The following is a 20,339-nucleotide window of genomic DNA, read 5'->3' as shown; positions in this document are numbered from 1 at the left end:
GACTCATAGTGACCCCTCCTTGGGTTTCCAAGGCAGCATCACTATGGAAGTAGATTGCCCAACCTTCCTTCTGAGGAGTGGCTGGTGGGTTTGAACCGCCAGACTTCTAGTTAGCAGTCAGGTACTTTAAGCACTATGCTACCAAAGCTCCCATATAAAAACAGATACCTTAGTTTCCTCATTTCTCATGGAGTCTGTGACACATGCTATGCAGGATTATTGAAGGAATAAATATAATAGGGCATGGCAAGTGCCAGCACACGGTAACCCCTGAATCAGTGTTAGCCCAGCAACGGGGTTGTGTGACAGAAACTCTGTGTTGGTACAGTCCCATAGTTCTGAGAGATAATAATGGGTAATTTAAAGACACTCTGTACATTGACCATGTATAACTCTGTTCCTTAGTTTCATGAACCGACCAAAATAAACCAAAACCAAACCCAACCCACTGCCATTGAGTCAATTCAGACTCATAGCAACCCTATGGGAAAGAGAAGAACTGGTCCATAAGGTTTCCACAACTATAAATCTCTACAGAAGCAGACTACTTCATCTTTTTCCCACAGAGCAATTTGGGTTTAGATTCAAACTGCCAACTTTCAGTTAGCAGTCCAGTGCTTTAACCACAGCACCACCAGAGCTCCTAGACCAAATAAAAGAAGGATAAAATATTATCACTCACATGAGGTTACTATGAGTTGAAACTCAACTCAATGGCACATTAACAATAATACCCCCTAGGCAGGACTGGTTTCAGGATGTGTGACTTACACAGTCACACAGGCTCTCCCTTAGAAGTGCCTCAACCTTGGTTTAATGTTTTGCTGTCACCATGTTGAAAATCTTAAGCCAGGGCCTTCACATTTTCATTTTACATTGGGCCCCACAAATTATGTAGCCACTGCTGACCATAGGGTTGTTTGAAGGATAAAATTAGAATGCACAAAGCACTTAGCACAGTACTTGGAATATAATAGGACTCAGTCATCATGAGGTGGATGTAATAATTATTATCTTTATTTTTATGAGCAGAGAGAACCATGATAAGTAAATAAAGAAGTCATTCCATTTATTATTAAAAACATCATTGTGAGATAAATATATAATTAATCTTTTTCTTTAAGTACATTTTATTGGTATATAATTTACGTACAGTGAAATACACAAAACTAAAGTGACATGGTCAATGCATTTTTTTTCCCTGCTGTGTTCCTTCCCCTCCCCTCCCACCCTGGTAACCAACAAAGAAAGTTTCCTTCTGCATATAAACCTTTCCTTGAGTTTTTACAATAATGAACTAATACTATATTTGTCCTTCTGTGATTGAAAGAAACTGAGGCCTAAGAAATTAAATAACCTCTTTAGAAACACACAGCTTATAAATGTAGAGCTTGGCCTCACCCAAAGCCCACGCCACTGAATTGCCCTATTAAGTACTAGTTCCCTTCTTTCCTTCCCAGGAGAAACATTCTGTGAAGCCAGTATTTGAGTTTTCTTGAAAACCATCAGCAGCCCAAGCCTCATCCCTAGCAGGGGTTCTCAGACTTCAAAGATGATGCAGAATTCCTGCCAGAGCTGGAATCACTCTGAAGCTGCAGCAAACAGAGAGTCATTTGGTGGTGCCAATGGTCAATGCACTTGGCCGCTAATCGAAGGGCTAGAGGAGGTTTGAGTCCATGCAGAGGCACCTTGGAGAGAAAGACCTGGCAATCTGCTTCTGAAAAATTGGCCATTAAAAATGCTGTCTGGGTTAATGGTTGACCATGATGAACATAATTCTGTCACCGAACAGTACGTGTGAAGATTGTTGAAATAGCAAGATTGTTGAAATAGCGCATTTTATTGTGCTTTAGGTGAAAGTTTACATAGCAAATTAATTTTCCCAATCAACAGTCTGCACACTAATTCTTCAATGACATTGATTGCAGTCCCTTCAGTGTGTCAGCTCTCTCCCTATTTCTTCCTTGGGTTCCCTGTTCCCATTTGTCTGGTTTGCCTGTCCCTCTCTCTATTTTCTCATCTTTGGTACAGGGCAAATGTTGTCCCATTGAGTCTTACATAGTTGATTGTTCTGAGGAGCACTTTCTTCTTCCTTTTTTTTTCTTATAGTCCTGTCTGTTATTTGACTGGAAGATGGCTACTGGGAGTGTCTTAAATTTCAAGTTAAAAGGTTTTCTCAGGGCAATTGTCTCAGGGGTCCCTCTAGTCTTTTTAACCAATAAGTCTGGTCTTCTATTTTGGCTTTGAATTTTGTTCAATATTTTTATTTTTCTACCCATTCTTCTCAGGCCGCTCTACTGTGGTCTTGATCAGAGTGGTGTGTGGGGGTAGCTGGGTACCATCTAGTTCGTCTGGTTTCAGGTTAGAGGATGCTGTGGCTCGTGTGGGCCACTAGTCCTTTGAACTACTTGCTTCCTTGATTTTTCATTTTTCTTCATTATCCTGTGCTCCAGGCAGGAAGAGAGCAATAGTTTCTTCTTAGATGGCTGCTCAGAGGCTTTAAGACCCCAGATGATATTCACCAAAGCAGGATATAGAATGTTATCTTTATGAACTGTGTTTTGCCAATTGACCTAGATGGGCCCCAAAGCTATGGTCCCTTAGCCTTCATGTCCATTGGTTCAGTCTTGATGTCTAAGTAGTTTCTATAATTGTGCCCTCATATGTTCTGTTATATATATGAGTGTATGTGTCACATATGCAAGTACGTATGTAGAAATAGCCACCACTATAGGGAGCTCTGGTAGCATAGTGGCTAAGGCACTTGACTGCTAACCAGAAGGCTGGCGGTTCAAACCCACCAGCCACTCCTTGGAAGGAAGGTTGGGCAATCCTACTTCCGTAGTGATACTGCCTCGGAAACCCAAGGAGGGGTCGCTGTGAGTCGGGGCCGACTCCACGGCAAACAACAAAAACAACAACATACCTCTGGTAGCATAGTGCTTAAGGCACTTGACTGTTAACAACAACAACAACATACCTCTGGTAGCATAGTGCTTAAGGCACTTGACTGTTAACCAGAAGGCTGGCAGTTCAAACCCACTAGCCACTCCTCGGAAGGAAGGTTGGGCAATCTACTTCCATAGTAATACTGCCTCGGAAACCCAAGGAGGGGTGTCTATGAATTGGGTCCAACTTCACGGCACACAAAAACAACAATACCTATATATGTATCCAACCTCCATACAACCTTCCTTACCTATTTAGCATATGTATTTACCTATGTATCTACTCACAAATTATTGTCAGTTATTACTGCTATTGCAAGACTGTATATGTTATTGTCTTTACCAAAATTGTCCTTTATTCTTGTGTACCTCTCAGTGTCTTCTTTTGTGAAATGGCAGATGTTTTGTTATCTGTATATTTAACACAATAATTTAAAAAGAAACTACAGAACACAATTACCTGACACACATGGTGTCACCATGAGTTGGAGTCGACTCAAAGGCAGTTGGCACTGGTGCGATGGACAATAAGGCGTGGTTCTCTTTCTCACTGTCAGTTGTGTCCTGTCCCCAGGACTCAGAATTACTGCCTTAGAGTTTCATATCTGGCCAAGTCTGACTAGCCTGGCAACAATTCAGCTTGCTTCTTTTGGCTTCTCAACCCTTAGCTTCCAATGACTAATAACCAGCTCCTGCCTCCAAGCCTCCATGAGAGACAGTGGAAGGTCTGTCTGCATTGGGTCCTGGGAATGAGTCTGAAGGAGTTGCCCATTTTCCAGTAAACTGAGGACATAGCTATCTGTCCTGTGGCAGGGATCACTGGGCTTTCCTACACTGCCAGGCTGTCATTTGTTCTGCCCACTCTTCTCCCCAACAAAAAAAATAGAAGCTCCGTCTTACCCAGGCTGCTAATAAACAAGGGCGGCGTGTACTGCTTGATGTGGAAAGCTCTTGTGCAGGTATGCTTACAGGCTGTGATCCCTGAGCCGGGAAGTTAATGCATAAGCATTTCATCTCTCGGATAGCTGGATTTGAATTTAGAGTGTGACAATGAGACTGTTTGTTGTTTCAAAGCAATTCCCTAAGTGGCTGTTTGCTAGAGATTTTTGTAGTGTGAACAGAGATTTGGGGGAGGGAGAGAAGCCATCTGCTCTGGAATAGTCTTCCAGTTACATGATCAAATTACTGCAGAGCAAAATGGAGGGAGTCCAAGAGAAAGTTCCCGCCTGGTGTATCTCGTCCCAACCCGCCCTCTCAGGCCATTGTGTTTATGTGGAGACTCACATTCACAGTCAGGAAATAAAGCCATGTTAACTAGGGGTGTGAGCCAGAGGAGAGCCGAGAAAGCCAAGGAGGAAAGAATCAGGGTTAGCTTTCCTCCCTTGTACCTCATTAACATGCCGTTCAGAAAAGTGAAACCGTTTCGGATTTGAAAAGTAAATCCTCGGAAAAGCTCAGTCCATTTTCCTTATGTCCTTGATTACATGTCTTCAATTACAATTACTATATTATATTGGAAGGGAGACTGGGCAATCTATTTCCATACTGCCTCAGAAACCCAAAGGAGGTCACTATGAGTCGGAATCAACTCCATGGCAGTGAGTTTGGTTTTGGTTTATATTACATCTAATGAAAACATTGCATCCCTTTATAAATCAATTTCATGATCCCTTTATAAATTAAGTGTATGATTTGAATTTGTTGATATTTCATTAGTATTTAGATTCCTAACTCTATCATGGTGGTGGTTGTTAACTCCATCAAGTCAACCCCCAAATCGTGGGGACTCCATGCAGCACAACGAAACACTACCTGGTCCTATACAGTCCTCAAGAGCAGTTGCATCATGACCCAGCAAGTTTTCTCTTTTTTTGGACACTTTTGGCTATTTGGCTGAAAGTTTACAGAACAAATTCGTTTCCCAGTCGACAATTTATGCTCATTCTGTTTTGTGACATTAGTTGCAATTCCCTCAACGTAACAACACTCTTCCCACTTCCTCCCCAGGTTCCCCATTTCCATTCACCCATCTTTCCTGCCATCTGAACTTTGTTTTTGGACAAACTCTGTCCTTTTGGTCTCATATGGTTCATTGTTCTGAGGAGCTCTTTCCTCTCAGGTATTGTTTGCTTCGTAGGCGTCTCTGTCGTTTGGCTAAAAGGTGATCTCCAGGAGCGTAGAGTTTTCCACTGGCCAATTTTCAGAACTGGATCACCAGTCTTTTCCTCCTATAAATCTATTTCCTTCCCTTAAAATATGAGATTGTTTTTTCATTTTTGTTCTTGAAGTACAGACTGCCTCGAGTTGCAAAGCATCCTTGAGTCTTATTTCTTTTTCCTCTAAATAAATGTATATTTTTTTTCTTTGTGCTATTAGGCATTCATGCAGCCTCACTTGCTGGGAAATGAGTTCACACATTTGGAGTTTCCAAGGAGAGTGCAAAGAAAAGAACTTGGAAAGAAGATGCTCTACAGGGACTTTAATATGACGGGCTGGTAAGAACATGCCTCCCTCCGCCTCGGCATCACCGGTGTATGTGAGGGAAGCAGCATCATCATAAAAGTCCACTTACGCAGTTGGGATTAGGAGACAAAGCCAGAGACCTGGGTTTATGGTGAAGGAAAAGGGGCTATACCTGCTTTTGCTGTTTCTGCCTAGGCGCTAGTTTTCAAAGTATAGATGTTGGTGGTTTACCTCTCTGAGGCCTTTCTCAGGGATACTAGACCCCATGAAAAACAAAAACATTTCTAATGAGTTGATTCCAACTCATGGTGACCCTGTGTATTATACAGTAGAACTGAGGTCAAGAGAACTGAGTTTTCTTGGCTGTAATCTTTAGGGAAGTAGATTGCCAGGCTTTTCTCCCACGGAACTGCTGGATGATTTGGACCTCCAACCTTTAGTTAAGAGCCAATTGCAAACAGCTTTCACCACCCAGGACCTTAGATCCCTTGAAGCTGACTTAATTTATTCATTCACAGGGAGCAGTCCTTTTTTATTTTTTGTTTTCCCCGGCTGGCTTATACAGTTTGGGTCAGGCTTTTTTTTTTTTTTTTTTTTTTTTTGTGATTTGGATGAAAGTTTACAGTGTTCCATTCAATAGTTCATACATACTTTGTGTCATGACATTGATTACAATCCCCACAATGTAAGAGGTCTCATCCCACTTGGTCCCTGTGGTTACCTTTTCCCTATGTCCTTCTTTCCTATGTATTCTTGCCCTCTGGGCTATCTCCCTGGGCAAATACTGACCCTCTGATCTCCTGTGGTTGATTATTCTCAGGAGTGCACCTCCCTGGTATAATTGTTCACCTCATAGACCTGTCTGTTGTTTGGCTAAAAGTTAAGCCACGGGAGTGAGTTCAATTCCAGGCACAAAGAGTGACTACAGGCCATAGTTTCGGGGATTTCTTCAGTCTCTGTCAGACCTATAAGCCTGGTCTTTTTTATGATTTTCAGTTTTGTTCTACATTTTTCTCCCACTCTGTCCAGGATCTCCAATTTTTATCCCTTTCTGAGTGGTTGTCAAGGAGCTCTGGTGGCAGTGTGGTTAAGGCATTGGGCTGCTAATCAGAAGGTCAACAGTTTGAACCCAGTAACAGCTCCATGGGAGGAAGATGAAGCTATCTACTTCTGTAAAGATTTGTAGCCTTGGAAACCCGATGGGAATTGCTGTGAGTTAGAATCAACTCAATGGCAGTGAGTTTCATTTTGATTCTGAGTGGCTGTCAGTGGTAGCTGCACATCATGTAGCTTTTCTGGTCTCAGGGTCATGGAGGGTGAGGTTCCCATGTTCCACTAGTGCCTTGGACTAATTGTTTCCACGTATCTTTGATTTTCTTTGCTCTTCTTTGCTCCACACAAAGAGAGACCAATAGCTGCATCTTAGATGGCCGTTTGTAAGCTTTTAAGACCCAAGTTGCTATTCACCAAAATAGGATGTAGAACAATGACTATTTTCTGCCAACTGAGCTTGATGAGGGAGCAATCATTTGAGGTCTTTTATAGCACTTTAAAGCTTTATGATTTTTATTTTATTTATTCATTTTTAAAAATAATTTGTTTTTCATTGTTCTTGAAAAATTACACAGCAAAAGCATACACCAATTTATGGTTTCTACATGTACAATTCAGTGACATTGATTACATTCTTCGAGTCGTACAATCATCTTCACACCTTGCTTTCCTGAGTTGTTCTTCTCCCTTAAACATAAACTCACTGACCCCGAAGGGTCCGATCTAATCTTTCAAGTTGGTATTGTCAATATGATTCCACAGAGAGAGATCTTAAAGCATAATGCTCAAGGCCAGGTGTTCTTTATTAGTTAAAGTAAACTATCATTTAGTTTTAAGAAAACTTTAAGGGACATTTTTGGTTTAAGATTCAGAGATTATATTAAGGCAATAATTTGGGGGTTTTATCCAGCCTTGATGGCTCCAGAAAATCTTGATTCCATAAAAAATTGAAATTCAGTTCTGCATTTCCCCCCCTTTTTATCAGGATTCTGCTATAGAATCTTTGATCAAAATATTCAGTAATGGTAGCCAGGTACTAGTTCTATTGGTCTCAGGGCAAAGGAGGCCATTCTTTTCCTCCTCCTATTCCTGACTCTCCTTCTTCTGTTGTTCTAAGTGAGAGAGACCATTGTATACCTTGGATGCTCTTGTAAACTTTTAAGACCCCAGGCACTATGCAACAAACTATGAGGTAGAACAGAAGCATCAAACATTATTAGGTCAGTTAACTGGGATGTCCCAGAAACCATGACCCTAAATCTCTAATCAAAGGAACCAAAATTCATGTGCTGTTTGGCTGTACATAAACAGCCTCAGCAGCTACACTTTTTGGGTTGTTATAAATATATCTGTCACACAACTTTTACCAATTGCTTTATGGTTTTTAAGTCAGGGTTACTAGGGAGATAAAGGGGCTCCAAGGAATGGCCAAAGGTTTGTTAAGCCAGATTTGTTTAGATTTGAATCCTGGCATAGACCATTCTAAACAGGTAAAGTTGGACAAACCATTTACATCCTAAGAGCCCATGTTTCCATGGGTTAAAGTCAAGAAGACATGCCTTCTTGATTAGTTGTTGTAATTGTAAGGACTAGAGGTAATGAGCTATTCTCGTAATTGTATCACATTCAACTTCACATCAATCTTGGTGAGGGATAGGTGGTATCTTATTCTCAAAACATACTTATATAAGCACCAAAACCATGTCTATCGTGGATCACTGGCTTACATTGACTACTCTGTTTCTTCCATCTGAAAAATAGAGATTATGATAAAGGACTTACATGTCAAAGTGCGAGAACAGTGCCTGGCACATAGACATGTTGGTGAAGATGAACTCTTATACCTTGTGACTCTACCAAGTAAGCCTCCTGCTGGTCTAGGGAGCAGTAGGAGAATAAACAGTGGACATTTTCCTCACCTATCTCCAGGTCAAAGGTAAAGAAGTAGATTTCATTATCTCTTCTTCACTGACCAAAATAGCTAAACAGTTAGTCACGGCCCAAATTCCTATCAACATGACCTCTAGACTGGGGATCTACTCATAGGGTGCATACTGTCATAAAGGAGTAAGTTTAACTACCCAGGAAAATGAGAAGCTGATCTAAGGGACTTCTTATTGCCCTTGCCATCTAAAAGAAGATCCTCACTAGTATCCACTCTTCTTCCTCTATATTGGAGATCAGCAAACTGTAGCCTGAAGGCAAAATTCTGCCCACTGCCCATCTTTGCAAATAAAGTTTTTTGGAACCAGCCATGCCCATTTGTTTACATTTAATCTTTGGATGCCTTTACACTAGCAGAGTTGAGTAGTTGCAACAGAGACTGTCTGGCCCACGAATCCTAAAATACTTACTCTTGCTTTGAAAATTAGATCCCTGCTCTGAAATGTGAATGGATTTATTGGAAAAATTTTCCCCAGTTTTGCAACTCTGAGTACTGGGGTTTGGGTCATTACCCTGACTCTGACTGGGTTTTCTCATAAATCCATTTGTATTCAATCAACAAAATCAGCCTTTCTCACAGAAAAGATTGAGAGAAGGGCTAATGTATTTCATAAAAGTGTAGTGGGGTTTGGCTGGCTTTTGTAGAAACTGGAAATATGGAAGGAAAAGCATTCTAGGTTAAGAACCCACATGATTATAAACACATAAGCAAAAGAGTAGATCCAAGAGACAACAGGAAAATGGCCAAATAGAAGGAGAGAGTCTGTGGGAAATCAGACTAACTTGGTACAAGGCAACATAAGAACTTGGGAAGCTGGGAGTGAAATTCAGATTGATTGTAGGAGGCTGTAAGTTGCTCTTGAGTATTTCTGAAGAGGGAGGTGAAATGGTGAAAGCACTTTTAGAAAGGTTATTCTAAGAGAAGTTTGGAGGACACTGACTAGGAGAGAAAGCCAACTCGGGTCCTCAGAGAAAAGTATCATAGACATACACATATGAGGTCTCGGGGGCTGTGTAAGGGGACAGAAGGAGAAAATGCAGAGGGAAAAGAGGAGACAAGAGATTAGATGATTTAGACCAAGGAATAAATATGAGGTAAGTTATTGATGACTCCAGTTACCCATTTAAATATGTCTCTTCAACTAGATTGTAAACTCTCTGAGGGAGAGACCAGTGCCTTGTCTCCTGTCTGACAAATTGTAGACACACTCAGCAAGTATTTATTGGAAGAAAGGAAGAAAAATGGTGCAATGGGTGGAAGTTGAGGGATCAGGTCGCCCATGTTGTAAATGGACATGGATGGGAAGGGTGAAAATGATGAGCTTTGTTTGCATTTGAGACACGTTGAGCTTGAAGCAAGGCTGTTTGTTCTTTCTATTCCACAATGGCCATTTTGGTTTGAGAATCTGATCCTCAAGCAGTCAAACACACTTGGTAAGTATCATGCCTAGGATTTTGTCAAAGTAAGGAGAGAATTTGTTGCAGCTCCTTAGTATCAATTCATATGGGGGAGGAAAGAACAACTGATTGTTTCTAGCTTTGGAAAGCACTCCTAATGAGGTGATGGGCATTGTCTCTTTAATAGGCAAGATGCTTTCAAAGGTTGTAAAGATTCTGCTCAAACCTCTTTTTGTGAGTAGAACATCTGATGAGGTTAATTTTTTATTATATTCCCTTCTCCAAATCCCTTGAAGCAGAAGCAGAGCTGTGTGTGTGTGTGTGTGTATGTGTATGTGATTTGTACATTTATACTTCAATAAATTGCTGAAGGTCATCATATATATATATTTTTTTCATATATATATATGAAAAAGAGCTAGCAAAAGAGAGTAACTGCATATAAAACCGGATGTAATCTAGTCCCTGAATTTACCTACATTAAATATAAATGAAATATATACATGAATACAATGTAGGTGAGTTCAGGGACTAGATTACATCCAACTTTATATGTAGTTACTCTCTTTTGCTCACTCTTTTTCTTACACACACATACACATACACACTGCTTTAACATGGTCCTGAGCAAATAAGCAGTCCATAAATTGGCTGTATTTAATTGTCTGGAACGCCACAGAAGGTATTGAATAATTGAGGAGCCAAGCTGGGAATGGCTTCAGTCAGATGTGATTTGTTGATTGTTTCAGCGTAATTGCTTACGTGACGATTGGCTCACAATTTAGCATACAAATAGAGATTTACGTACACTTTGTGTATTCCCTGCTTATTCCTAATTTTGATTTGAAAATAGGAATTAAGAGAAGAGCTTTTACCTCTCTGTTGGTAGAGGTTGGAAAGTTTAAAATTAATTTAGACCACTGCCTATGTAAACTCCCTTTCCTAACTTTGAGTTTCCGTTTTTAAGTCTTTTTATCCTCTAGGAAAGCCTCTGATCTAACAGTCATTTTTCAGAACTTAAAACAGATGGGATCACAATTTGCTGCCTTGTGTAGTTGTCAGTAGAAGGAGAAGGACTGGAAAAACTTCTGTGGAAAGGGAGATGAGGCTCTGTGACCTTTTTCATTTACCAAGAAAGTCTTAAATTACTACCAAGTTGTTGGCATTGGTTGTAGGAGGACTGGATAGTATTTGGAATTTGTCATACTCAAGAAGACAAATAAGTCCTTACCTGTTGTTGTTGTTATGAGTCCTTACCTAGTCCTTCCTTTATGTTTCTTGGTTGAAAACTAATTCTCTGAAACCTTTTGAACAAAAATAAGGCTTACCTACTGCAAAGCAGTTTACTCCTTGGGGTAAATGCTTACTTATGGACATTTTTATTTTGTCTCTTGTCCCCAACTAATTATGATGATAATGGAGCTCACTGATAGTTATTGTAAATGCTAAGTGCTGGGCACTGGAATGAGAGCTTTAAATGATTCCTCATATTTAATTCTTATAATAATCCTATGAACTAGGTATATTTGGCAGGTGAGAATACTGAGGGAGAGAAGCCACGTCACCCAGTGTCACTCAACTAGTAAGAGGAGAAATTGGAATCTGTGCTCAGAGCCAATACTGTTTACTGCAGGACTGTTGTGTGCAAATGCTGAACGATGAAAAGGAAGACCAAAAAGAAATGACACATTCAAGTGTTGGTATTAGTGACGAATATTGAATATACCACGGAATGCCGGAACAAACACATTCACCTTGGAGGAAGTCCAGCCAGAATGCTCCTTAGAAGGGGGGTGGAGAGACTTCATCTCATATACTTTGGACACATCATCAGGAAGGACCAGTCGCTGAAAAAGGACATCATGCTGGTTAAAGTAGAGGGATCAGTGAAAAAGAGGAAGACCCTCATTGAGATGGATTGACACATGGCTACCACAGTGGCCTCAAACATAGAAATGATTGTGAGGATGGCACAGGAGGGGTAACGTTTCATTCTGTTGTACATCAAGTCACTATGAATCTGAACTGAGTATATGGCACCTAACAACAACACTGTGTTGAACTGCTGAATGTGAAATAACATTTCCTTGTTCTCATTTTGCAAATGAGCAAATTGAGGTTCAGAGAAATGGCAGAATAAAGAGTAGAGCACAGATCTTTGACTCTTAGTCAAGGGTTCTTTCTGATATGATATGCCAGCCCACCCCTCTTCAGGGTAAGACTGTTGCTGTGTTGTTGTTGGGTGCCATTAAGTCAGTTCATGACTCATAGAGACAGAATGAAACACTACCCAGTCCTTTATCATCCTGACAATCATTGCTATGTTTGAGCCCAAAGAGGTAAGATTGAAAGAGTAAGATTCATCTCTTTAGGGGGAGAAAAGATTAGTACAAAGTCTTTCAGGAGCTCCTGAGACAGTAACTTCTTTGGTTCCCAATCTGATCCAATAGACCATTGGCCACATTAACTTGTGATTATTCACATTTGTCACTAAGACTCTGTATAATTTGGGAGTAGAGATGTTGGTGGGAGGAAGATCCACAAAGAACCTAATCTCCTATATGTTTAAGAAAATGGACTGCTTTCCTTAAAGGAGCATCCTGTGATGTGTGTGCAGTGAGGAGGAAGTGTGGGAGAGGATGTCAGCTCTGAGAAGCCTTGTATCATAATTAAGGATGAGTCCCTCACCTCCTGATGGGGATCCTTTCTCTCCCACCCTTGCGCTTTCTCAGAGATTGTGGAGGAGCTTGGCAGGCCCAGAGTGCACAGAGGACAAAAGTTATTGTCAACAGGACTTTCATAATGAAGCTGGTCCCAACCTCCCCTTATCCTCCTCCTCAGATAGTTTGCAGACTAGCTTGATTTACAAAGCTTCCAAAGCCTTCACAGTGCCCCTAGTGCCAAGTTAGTCCCTGATCTGGCCTTTCCTTGTTGTCCCCATCACCAGTATCATTGGTCCTGGTGCCAGAATCCTGGCCACTCAATCAGTAAGAGCCAGTCCTCTCCCCCTCCCCTGCCAGCCTTTGTGTGGAGCTGTTATTGCAGGATGCACACTGTATCCAGCATTGTCTTGAGAGCTCTGTGCCCTGACCCGCAGCCCTCTGAGCTGTCTCAGGCTGTAATTTGCTGGCAAGCATCTATGTTACCAAGTTGAAACAACAGTTTCTCACAGCTGGCTTTGTGACACCAGGTCCCTGCTCCTGTGAGTGCTGCTGATTTAGCATTCTCATGTAGAATCAGTATTCTTTGTGCTCTGTGTCCAGCCACATGGGGTGACCAGCACGCCAGGGCCCAGGAGGACATTCATGTGAGAGGGGGTTGTAGTTTCACCCCATGGCTGCAGGCCAGATTCTCCAGCAGCTGTTCCTGGGCTGATGGGATTTGTGGAAGGAGCAAGGGCCAAAGAAGAAGAGACATCCACCGTGTGAATGCGAGATTGCTTCCAGATGGTTCTAGTTATGAGCAAAGTAAACCAGAATTCTTTCTTTAAGCAAAGCCTTTCTAACATTTATGATAGTCTAATTTCAGGGGACAGGCTAGACCAGTAACTTGAGATCACATGACTTGCTCAGCAAAGAAGGCACTGCTTTGGCAGTTAGGCTCCGTGGGTACTGTTCTTTGCTCTGCCAAAATACTGAGTCCTTGGGCAAACCCGCCTCAGTCTCTCATTTGTAAAATGGTCCCTTTGCCCAGTGCTGCCAAGATCTGTGTCTGGGAGGATGGGCTTTGCTCTGCTTTTTAGAGCTTCTGAAAAAGAGAGATTCTATTAGAAAGATGCCAGAGTTGGTAACCTTTTATTATTGTCCCTTGCAGCCCTTACATTTTTATGATTCTTACTTGATGATGCATCAGGGTAGTTTTCCCCTCTTCTATTTCCCTTAAAACTATGAGCAAATCTGGGAATTTTCCACTGGGAATGGAATGGAGTCCACCACTGTTTTCCTTTTTCAGCACTCACTTATCAAAGCAAAGGAAACCTTTCCATTTTCTGTGCACTACAGTACAGTAGCCACTAGCCACATGTGGCCATTTAAATTTAAATTAGTTAAAATTTAATAAAATTAAAAATTCATTTCCCCAGTTGGACTAGCCACATTTCCATTGCTGAATAGCCAACTGTGGCTAGTGGCTACTGACTTGGACAGTATAGGTATAAAACGTTTCTATCCTTGCAAAAAGTCCTACTGACAGTGCTGCAGTCTGGATAAGGTAGTGGGTCTAGTTGGAAGTGGGACAGAGAACCATGCCAGGACCTTTCAATAACTAAGATGTGCACAGACAGGGAGAGCTGAATGGTGTAGACCACAGTCTATGGGTTCTGACCTGACTGTTGCCAGACTGTGTCTGCTAAGAGATAGGTTTCACTCTGCCTTTTAGACTTTTGGAGGCATTCATCATTAGGTTTAGGGACAACTTGTCTCCAGAGGTCACTCATTGATATTGGGGAGGAGAGAGGCTAGCATCCTGCTGGCCAACTTGAAGGGGTACCCATTTCATCTAGCCTAGTTAATAGCGTGAAGTACCTAGGTGGTACAAATAGTTAAACTTAACTGCTAACTGAGAAGTTGGAGGTTCAGGACTACCCAGAGGGGCCTTGGAAGAAAGGCTTGACAATCTCCTTCCCCAAAATTGAAAACCTATGGAACACAGTTCTATTCTGATACACATGGGGTTGCCATGTGTCAGACTCAACCCAACAGCCAGGGTAGTCAGTAGCACACCTCCCACTCCCCAAACTACCCAGCAGCCCTCTCTGGGCCTCTGCGCACCACCTGTCACGCTGCCAGTTCATTGGCACTTTTGTTCCTCTTGCTTTTGCTTTTTCTTCTTGGGGGGTATTCCAGACCCTGAGGATCTGATTACAAAGCAACCTCACTTCCAACCCTTTCCATTCTATTTGAGGTGACCTTTTTATTCTCAGTCTGCAGCCTGGAGCCAGCTCGTGGACCAGAGCCACAGCCCCTCAGCATTGTGCTTTTTTCTGGACAATCCAAACATTCTCTGGAGAGAGAAACTCACTGGAGGCATTCCCAAGCGTGGTGCGGAGCTCCCAGGTCAAGTTTTACAAATATTGTAGATATGCTTCTATCTTATTCTTTATTGCTCTTTTCAATGCCCTCTGACAGCACATTTAGGCAGGCTGACAGGGAAGTGGATAAGCAGATTGAGAAACGCTACAGAATGCTTTATGAAGCCAATGCCAGAGCTGCACCCGCATTTAATATAAATTGATTTATTGAATCAAGCACAGAAGCCCTGTTACAGAAACCTCAGGCTTTATCCTCCGGAGGACCTCCTAATAAAGCAGCCCCAACTGACACTCCTCATTAGCTTTTCCACTGATCCCCAGGCAGTTTTTAAAGGGACAGTGTCCCTCTTTTGGGCTTAAATTTATATGTTGGCCATGCCTTTGTGTCTAATTAGCTTAGCATTATTAGTCTTACTTGGAAAGCCTGAATTTTCTAGCAGCTTGACTCTTGAGTTTTGAAGAGTAATTGGAAAATTCAAATCCTGAGCTTTTCCCTCTTTTTGTTTTTAATCACTTTTAACACCATCTTTAGAAATGTACCTGCAGATGCTCTGACTAGCATTTTTGAGGCATGGGAGAATTTCTCTGTACCACCCAGGTACAAATCTTGATGTTACTGCTATGCCGTATCCCTCACTGGAAGACTTTTCAGACTCACCAGGGAAAGAGCACATTTTAATTTTATAATTACTTCATAAGAAAACAGGCCTTCCTCTAGTTAAGCCTGGTATTCATTTCCTACCAGTAACTTATATTTTCATAATGATTTGGGCCACCTTGGCAGCATTCAGATTTCCTAGAGAAAAGGGGAGCTTGGATATGAACAAAGGGGAACCAGGATGTAATTTCAGAGAATTTTAATCCCAGACCTCAGCAGATCTTCTAGGATAGAATTTGACTGAAGCAGAGATTGTCATTGTTGTTTTCAACTGCCCTCAAGTCACCCCAGCTCTTGCCTCCTGCGTGCACAATGGAACAAAACCCTGCCCGGTCCCGCACCATCCCCATGATAGATTGCAGGTCGGAGCAGAGCAGGAACTAAGCACCTGAAAAGTCCCCATTTTCAAAGTTCCTTTGGGGGTCAGCCTCCTGTGGGGAGGGGCCTCTGCCAGAGCTCACAGAGCCAAGATGATGAATGGTTATTTGCAATGTGCATGTTCTGCAGCTTTTCAAGATTTGCAGCTCTAGCTGCAGGAGCAGCAGGGAAGAAAGCCTGGCCTGCTGTGTGCAGCACATCTCCTGACAGTGATAAATGACTCGTTGCTCCTCCGCCCTCCTCCCTACCGCTCTGTGCATGAGGCTAGTGGAAGCTATGAGGTCTTTACAAATGGTTGGAAGCCAAGACAGACAGGCATTGTCAGGCCACAAGGAGGAGAAAGAAAAGAGATGCCCGACCAGCTCCCTCCATTGATTGTCCACTTAACCTGTACACACACAGACTCACCCTACACACACACACACACACACAGACTCACTCTACAGACACTCACCTCACACACACATAGACTCAACCTACACACAGACATTCACCCTGTACACAGACTCCCTATACATAAACACAGACCCACCCTATACACAAACACAGGGACTTACCCTATAAACACACACACAGACACTCACCCTATATACACACACAGACACTCACCCTATATACACACACAGACTCATCCTATACACACAGAGATACACAGAGATCTCTTTGTTTTAATAAGTGCAATGTTTATTGTTTCTAAGTAGCCAAACTATTTCCAGGCCTTTCTTTCCTTCTCAAACCCTTTGAACAGACACAGAATTTATCTGTACTCACTCCAATTACCCCTAAGCATAGCGTACCTAACCCCCTTTCCCATTTCTGATATTTGGGGAAGTATAGGATCTGTGAGGTAGTAACCTGGCTCCAAGTCATCTGGGGCAAGTTTTAGGATGTCAAGGGCTTACAAAATCTCTAATAAAATACTCAAAGTCCATCGGGCCAAGGAGCCTCTAGGGCACTCCTTTTATATTCAACAACACTTTATTACCTGCTGCATATTGGACATGGAATAGAAGTTAAGAATAGGGCAATGGAGCCAGACTGCTTGGCTGGGCCAATTTCTACCTATGTGAGTTTGATAAATATGTCACCTCTCTCTGCCTTGGTTTCCTTATTTGTAAAATAGGTCTCATAGCCACCACCATCACAACAATTTGCCATCAAGTCAGTTCTGATTCATGGTGATCCCATGTGTGTCAGAGCAGAACTGGCTTTTTTTTTTTTTCTTTGGCTTAGCAAACAGATTTATTCTCTCACAATTGAGAAGGCTGTTGTTGTTGTTGTTGCTGTTGGGTACCGTTGAGTCGGCTTCCACTCATCGTGACCCTGTGAACAACAGAACAAAACACTGCCTGGTCCTGTGCCATCCTCACAATCATTGCCAGGCTTGAGTCTATTGTTGTAGCCACTCTATCAATCCATCTCAATGAGGGTCTTCTCCTTTTTCACTGACCCTCTACTTTACCTAGCATGATATCCTTCTCCAGGGATTGGTCCTTTCGGACAATATGACCAAAGTATGAGAGACAAAGTCTGGTCATTCTTGCTTCTAAGGAGCAATTCCGGCTGAACTACAAGCCTAAATTCAGGGCACCAGCTCTAGCGGAAAGATTTTTCTGCCTGTTAGTTCTGGGGAAAGGTCCTTGTCTCCTTTCAACATCTGTGGTCCTAGCATTCCTTGGAGATTTCCATGTGTCTTGGCATCAATCTTCCCCTGAGTCTAGAAGGTTCTCAGTATAGCGACCCTGTGTTCAAACAGCACACTCTGCTCCTGCCTCTTCTTTCTTGATGATAGTGAGCTTCCTCCCCTCACTACTAGCTTCTCTCCTTTTGTCTCTTCTAAAATAAAAGGTGTGACTCAAGCAAGGGTGTGACTTAAGTCACACCTTCTTGTAAGGTTATGAGTCGAGAGACACCACCTCACACTAACCTACCTTATTAACATATAGAGGTTAGGTTTTACAAGATATAAAATTGAAGATAATTATATCAGATCATAAAATGGAGGACAACCATACAATATCAGCAATCATGGCCTAGCCAAGTTAACACATATTTTGGGGGATTACAGTTCAATATATGATACCTCCTAAATCAGAATATGCATTTCATCAAGATCCCCAGGTGACTAAATACACATTAATATTTGAGAGGCACTAGGTTGGAAGATGCCTATCACTAACCCTATTTGTCACCCTTTTTTGTTTTAAAGACCTTAAAGCCTAAGTCTTAATTAAAATAAGACGATGCTTGACCTACAGCTGTCAGCAAAATACAATATATATGTAATTGGAAAATATAGGTACTTTTTTTTTTCTTTTAGTTTTTGTTATGATTTGGGTGAAAGTTTACAGAGCAAATTGGTTTTCCATTCAACAGTTCATACACATTTTGTTTCATGACATTGATTACAGTCCCCACAGTGTAACAGTACTCTTCCTACTTCTTCCCTGGGTTACTATTTTCCTTTGTCCTTCTTTCCTATCCATTCCCACCTTCTGAACTTTATCCTTGGGTAAATACTACCCTTTTGATATCTTATGGTTGATTGTACTAAGGAGTGCGTACCTCCCTGGTGTTATTGTTCACCTTGTAGCCCTGGCTATTGTTTGGCGGAGAGTTGAGCCCTAGAGTGAGTTCAGTTCCAGGCTTGAAGGTCAACTAGGGATCATGGTTTTGCAAGTTCCACCAGTTTCTATCACACTAGTAAGCCTAGCCTTTTTATTAGAGTTTTGTTCCACGTTTTTCTCCCACTCCAGTGTCTCCCAATGTGATTCTTTACAGAGTGGTTGGCACTGGTAACTTGGTACCAAATCTTTCTGGTCTCAGAGTCATGGAGTCTGAGGTTCTGTTGGTCCACTAGTCCCTTTAATGCCCTTATCTGCTGTTTTAGGCCCTCCCCTATAATCCCCATGATGTAGTGACTAATGGGGTAATGGCTGACACAGCAGGGGGCTTCTAGTCCAGCCCTCTCCAATACCCTGCCCTCCTCACCCTCAGCTGCAGCCCAACTGGAGTCTTTTCCTTCATAGTGATAGTTAAAGTATTTTACATATTATCTCTGCCTTGAACATTCCCAAAACATATCACATTTTCACACCTCTGAACTTCTGCTAAGGGACCCTGGTGATGCAGTGGTTAAGCACTCAGCTGCTAACCTTAAGGACAGCAGTTTGAACTCACCAGCTATTCTACTGGAGAAAGAGGTGGTAATTTGTTTCCCTAAAGATTAAAACAAAAGCCAAACCAAATCCACTGCCATCAAGTTGATTCTGACTCACAGTGACACTATAGGACAGGGTAGAACTGTCCCATAGGGTTTCCACGGCTCTAAGTCTTTATGGAAGCAGACTGCCTCCTCATCTTTCTCCTGTGGAGTGGCTGGTGGGTTTGAACCACTGACCTTTTGGTTAGCAGCCAAATGCTTTAACCACTATGCCACCAGAGCTCCTTCCCTAAAGATTATAGCCTTGGAAACCCTATTGGTACAGTTCTGCTCTATCCTTCAAAGTCACTGAGTCAGAATCAACTTAATGGAGATAGGGGGTTTTTTTGGAGGGGGGTAGCTTCTGCTAATGAGGCCTTTCCCTCCTGTCCCCAGCCCTCTTGTTACCTCTCATAACTCAGCTCTTTAGTTCAAATGCAACCACTCTGAAGTCTTCCAATCCCAATCTCCCTTCTTAAAAAACACTCCCTCCCTCTACAACAGCCTTTTCCTTAAATCTCTTTTATATTCCTTGCGGGGTTTTTTTTATAGTTATTTATGCAAAAGTTCCAACAGACTTCCCTTGCCGCTGAGATTTTAAGAATAGATATATAGGCAAAATTGTATTGTTCAGTAATTTTCCAGAAAAGTCAATCCCTGGGCCAGATGGTAATCTCTTTGATACTCACAGAGTCTTGTTTGATGAGATCTCTCCTATATGAGGACATTTTTTGTCACTGAGGAACTTGGGGTCCCTGTAATGTAGGTGTGTCTCAGGAGGGCTGCCATGGGCACCCTGAAAGTTCTAGCATCTAACAATCCAGTTGGCAGCCTAATATAACTAACGTGTATTGGGAAATGAAAGGTCATGAGGGCAAGGATGGTGATTGAAGCAAACCATTAAACTAGATGTGTAAATTGGAGTCAACTCATAGCAAATGTTGAATGCCATGCAAGAATTCCAATAACAATAACATAATTTTATGTGCCCAGCCTTAAGAACTCTGCACCTCTATAAAGCATGAAAATGACACACAGCAGAAAGGAAGTATAGAGCTGACAGTATATTCAGAAGGAATATGGTCTAATCCACAGCCTATTTATAGGATCCTATTTTTAAGAAATTCCAGAGAAGTGGGTACTACAAGCCCTCCTACAAATTTTCTAGGTATTTTACGACCCTGCCAAGGAAAGATTTTACTGTATCCAACCTACACTCCTCCTCCAATTATAATATTCTATTCTTAGCAGAGCTTGATAAAGTTT

The 20,339-nt window shown here is 41.9% G+C and overlaps 1 protein-coding gene across 1 annotated transcript in view; it reads left to right on the top strand.

Annotated features, from left to right (window-relative positions):
• PPM1H (protein phosphatase, Mg2+/Mn2+ dependent 1H) overlaps nt 1-20,339 on the top strand; it is a 410,854-nt gene that overhangs the window by 316,761 nt on the left and 73,754 nt on the right. Inside the window, exon 6 of the mRNA XM_007942726.1 lies at nt 5,325-5,443. Within this exon, the coding sequence (XP_007940917.1) occupies nt 5,325-5,443 (119 nt within the window). The remainder of the gene's footprint in view (nt 1-5,324; nt 5,444-20,339) is intronic.

This window comes from Orycteropus afer, unplaced genomic scaffold (genome assembly GCF_000298275.1).
Source record: "Orycteropus afer afer isolate SDZICR_OR568_19922 unplaced genomic scaffold, OryAfe1.0 scaffold00097, whole genome shotgun sequence".
NCBI classification, from domain to species: Eukaryota; Metazoa; Chordata; class Mammalia; order Tubulidentata; family Orycteropodidae; genus Orycteropus; species Orycteropus afer.
The sequence above is the reverse complement of the archived record's forward strand: the minus strand, read 5'-3'. Positions and strand labels throughout refer to the sequence as shown.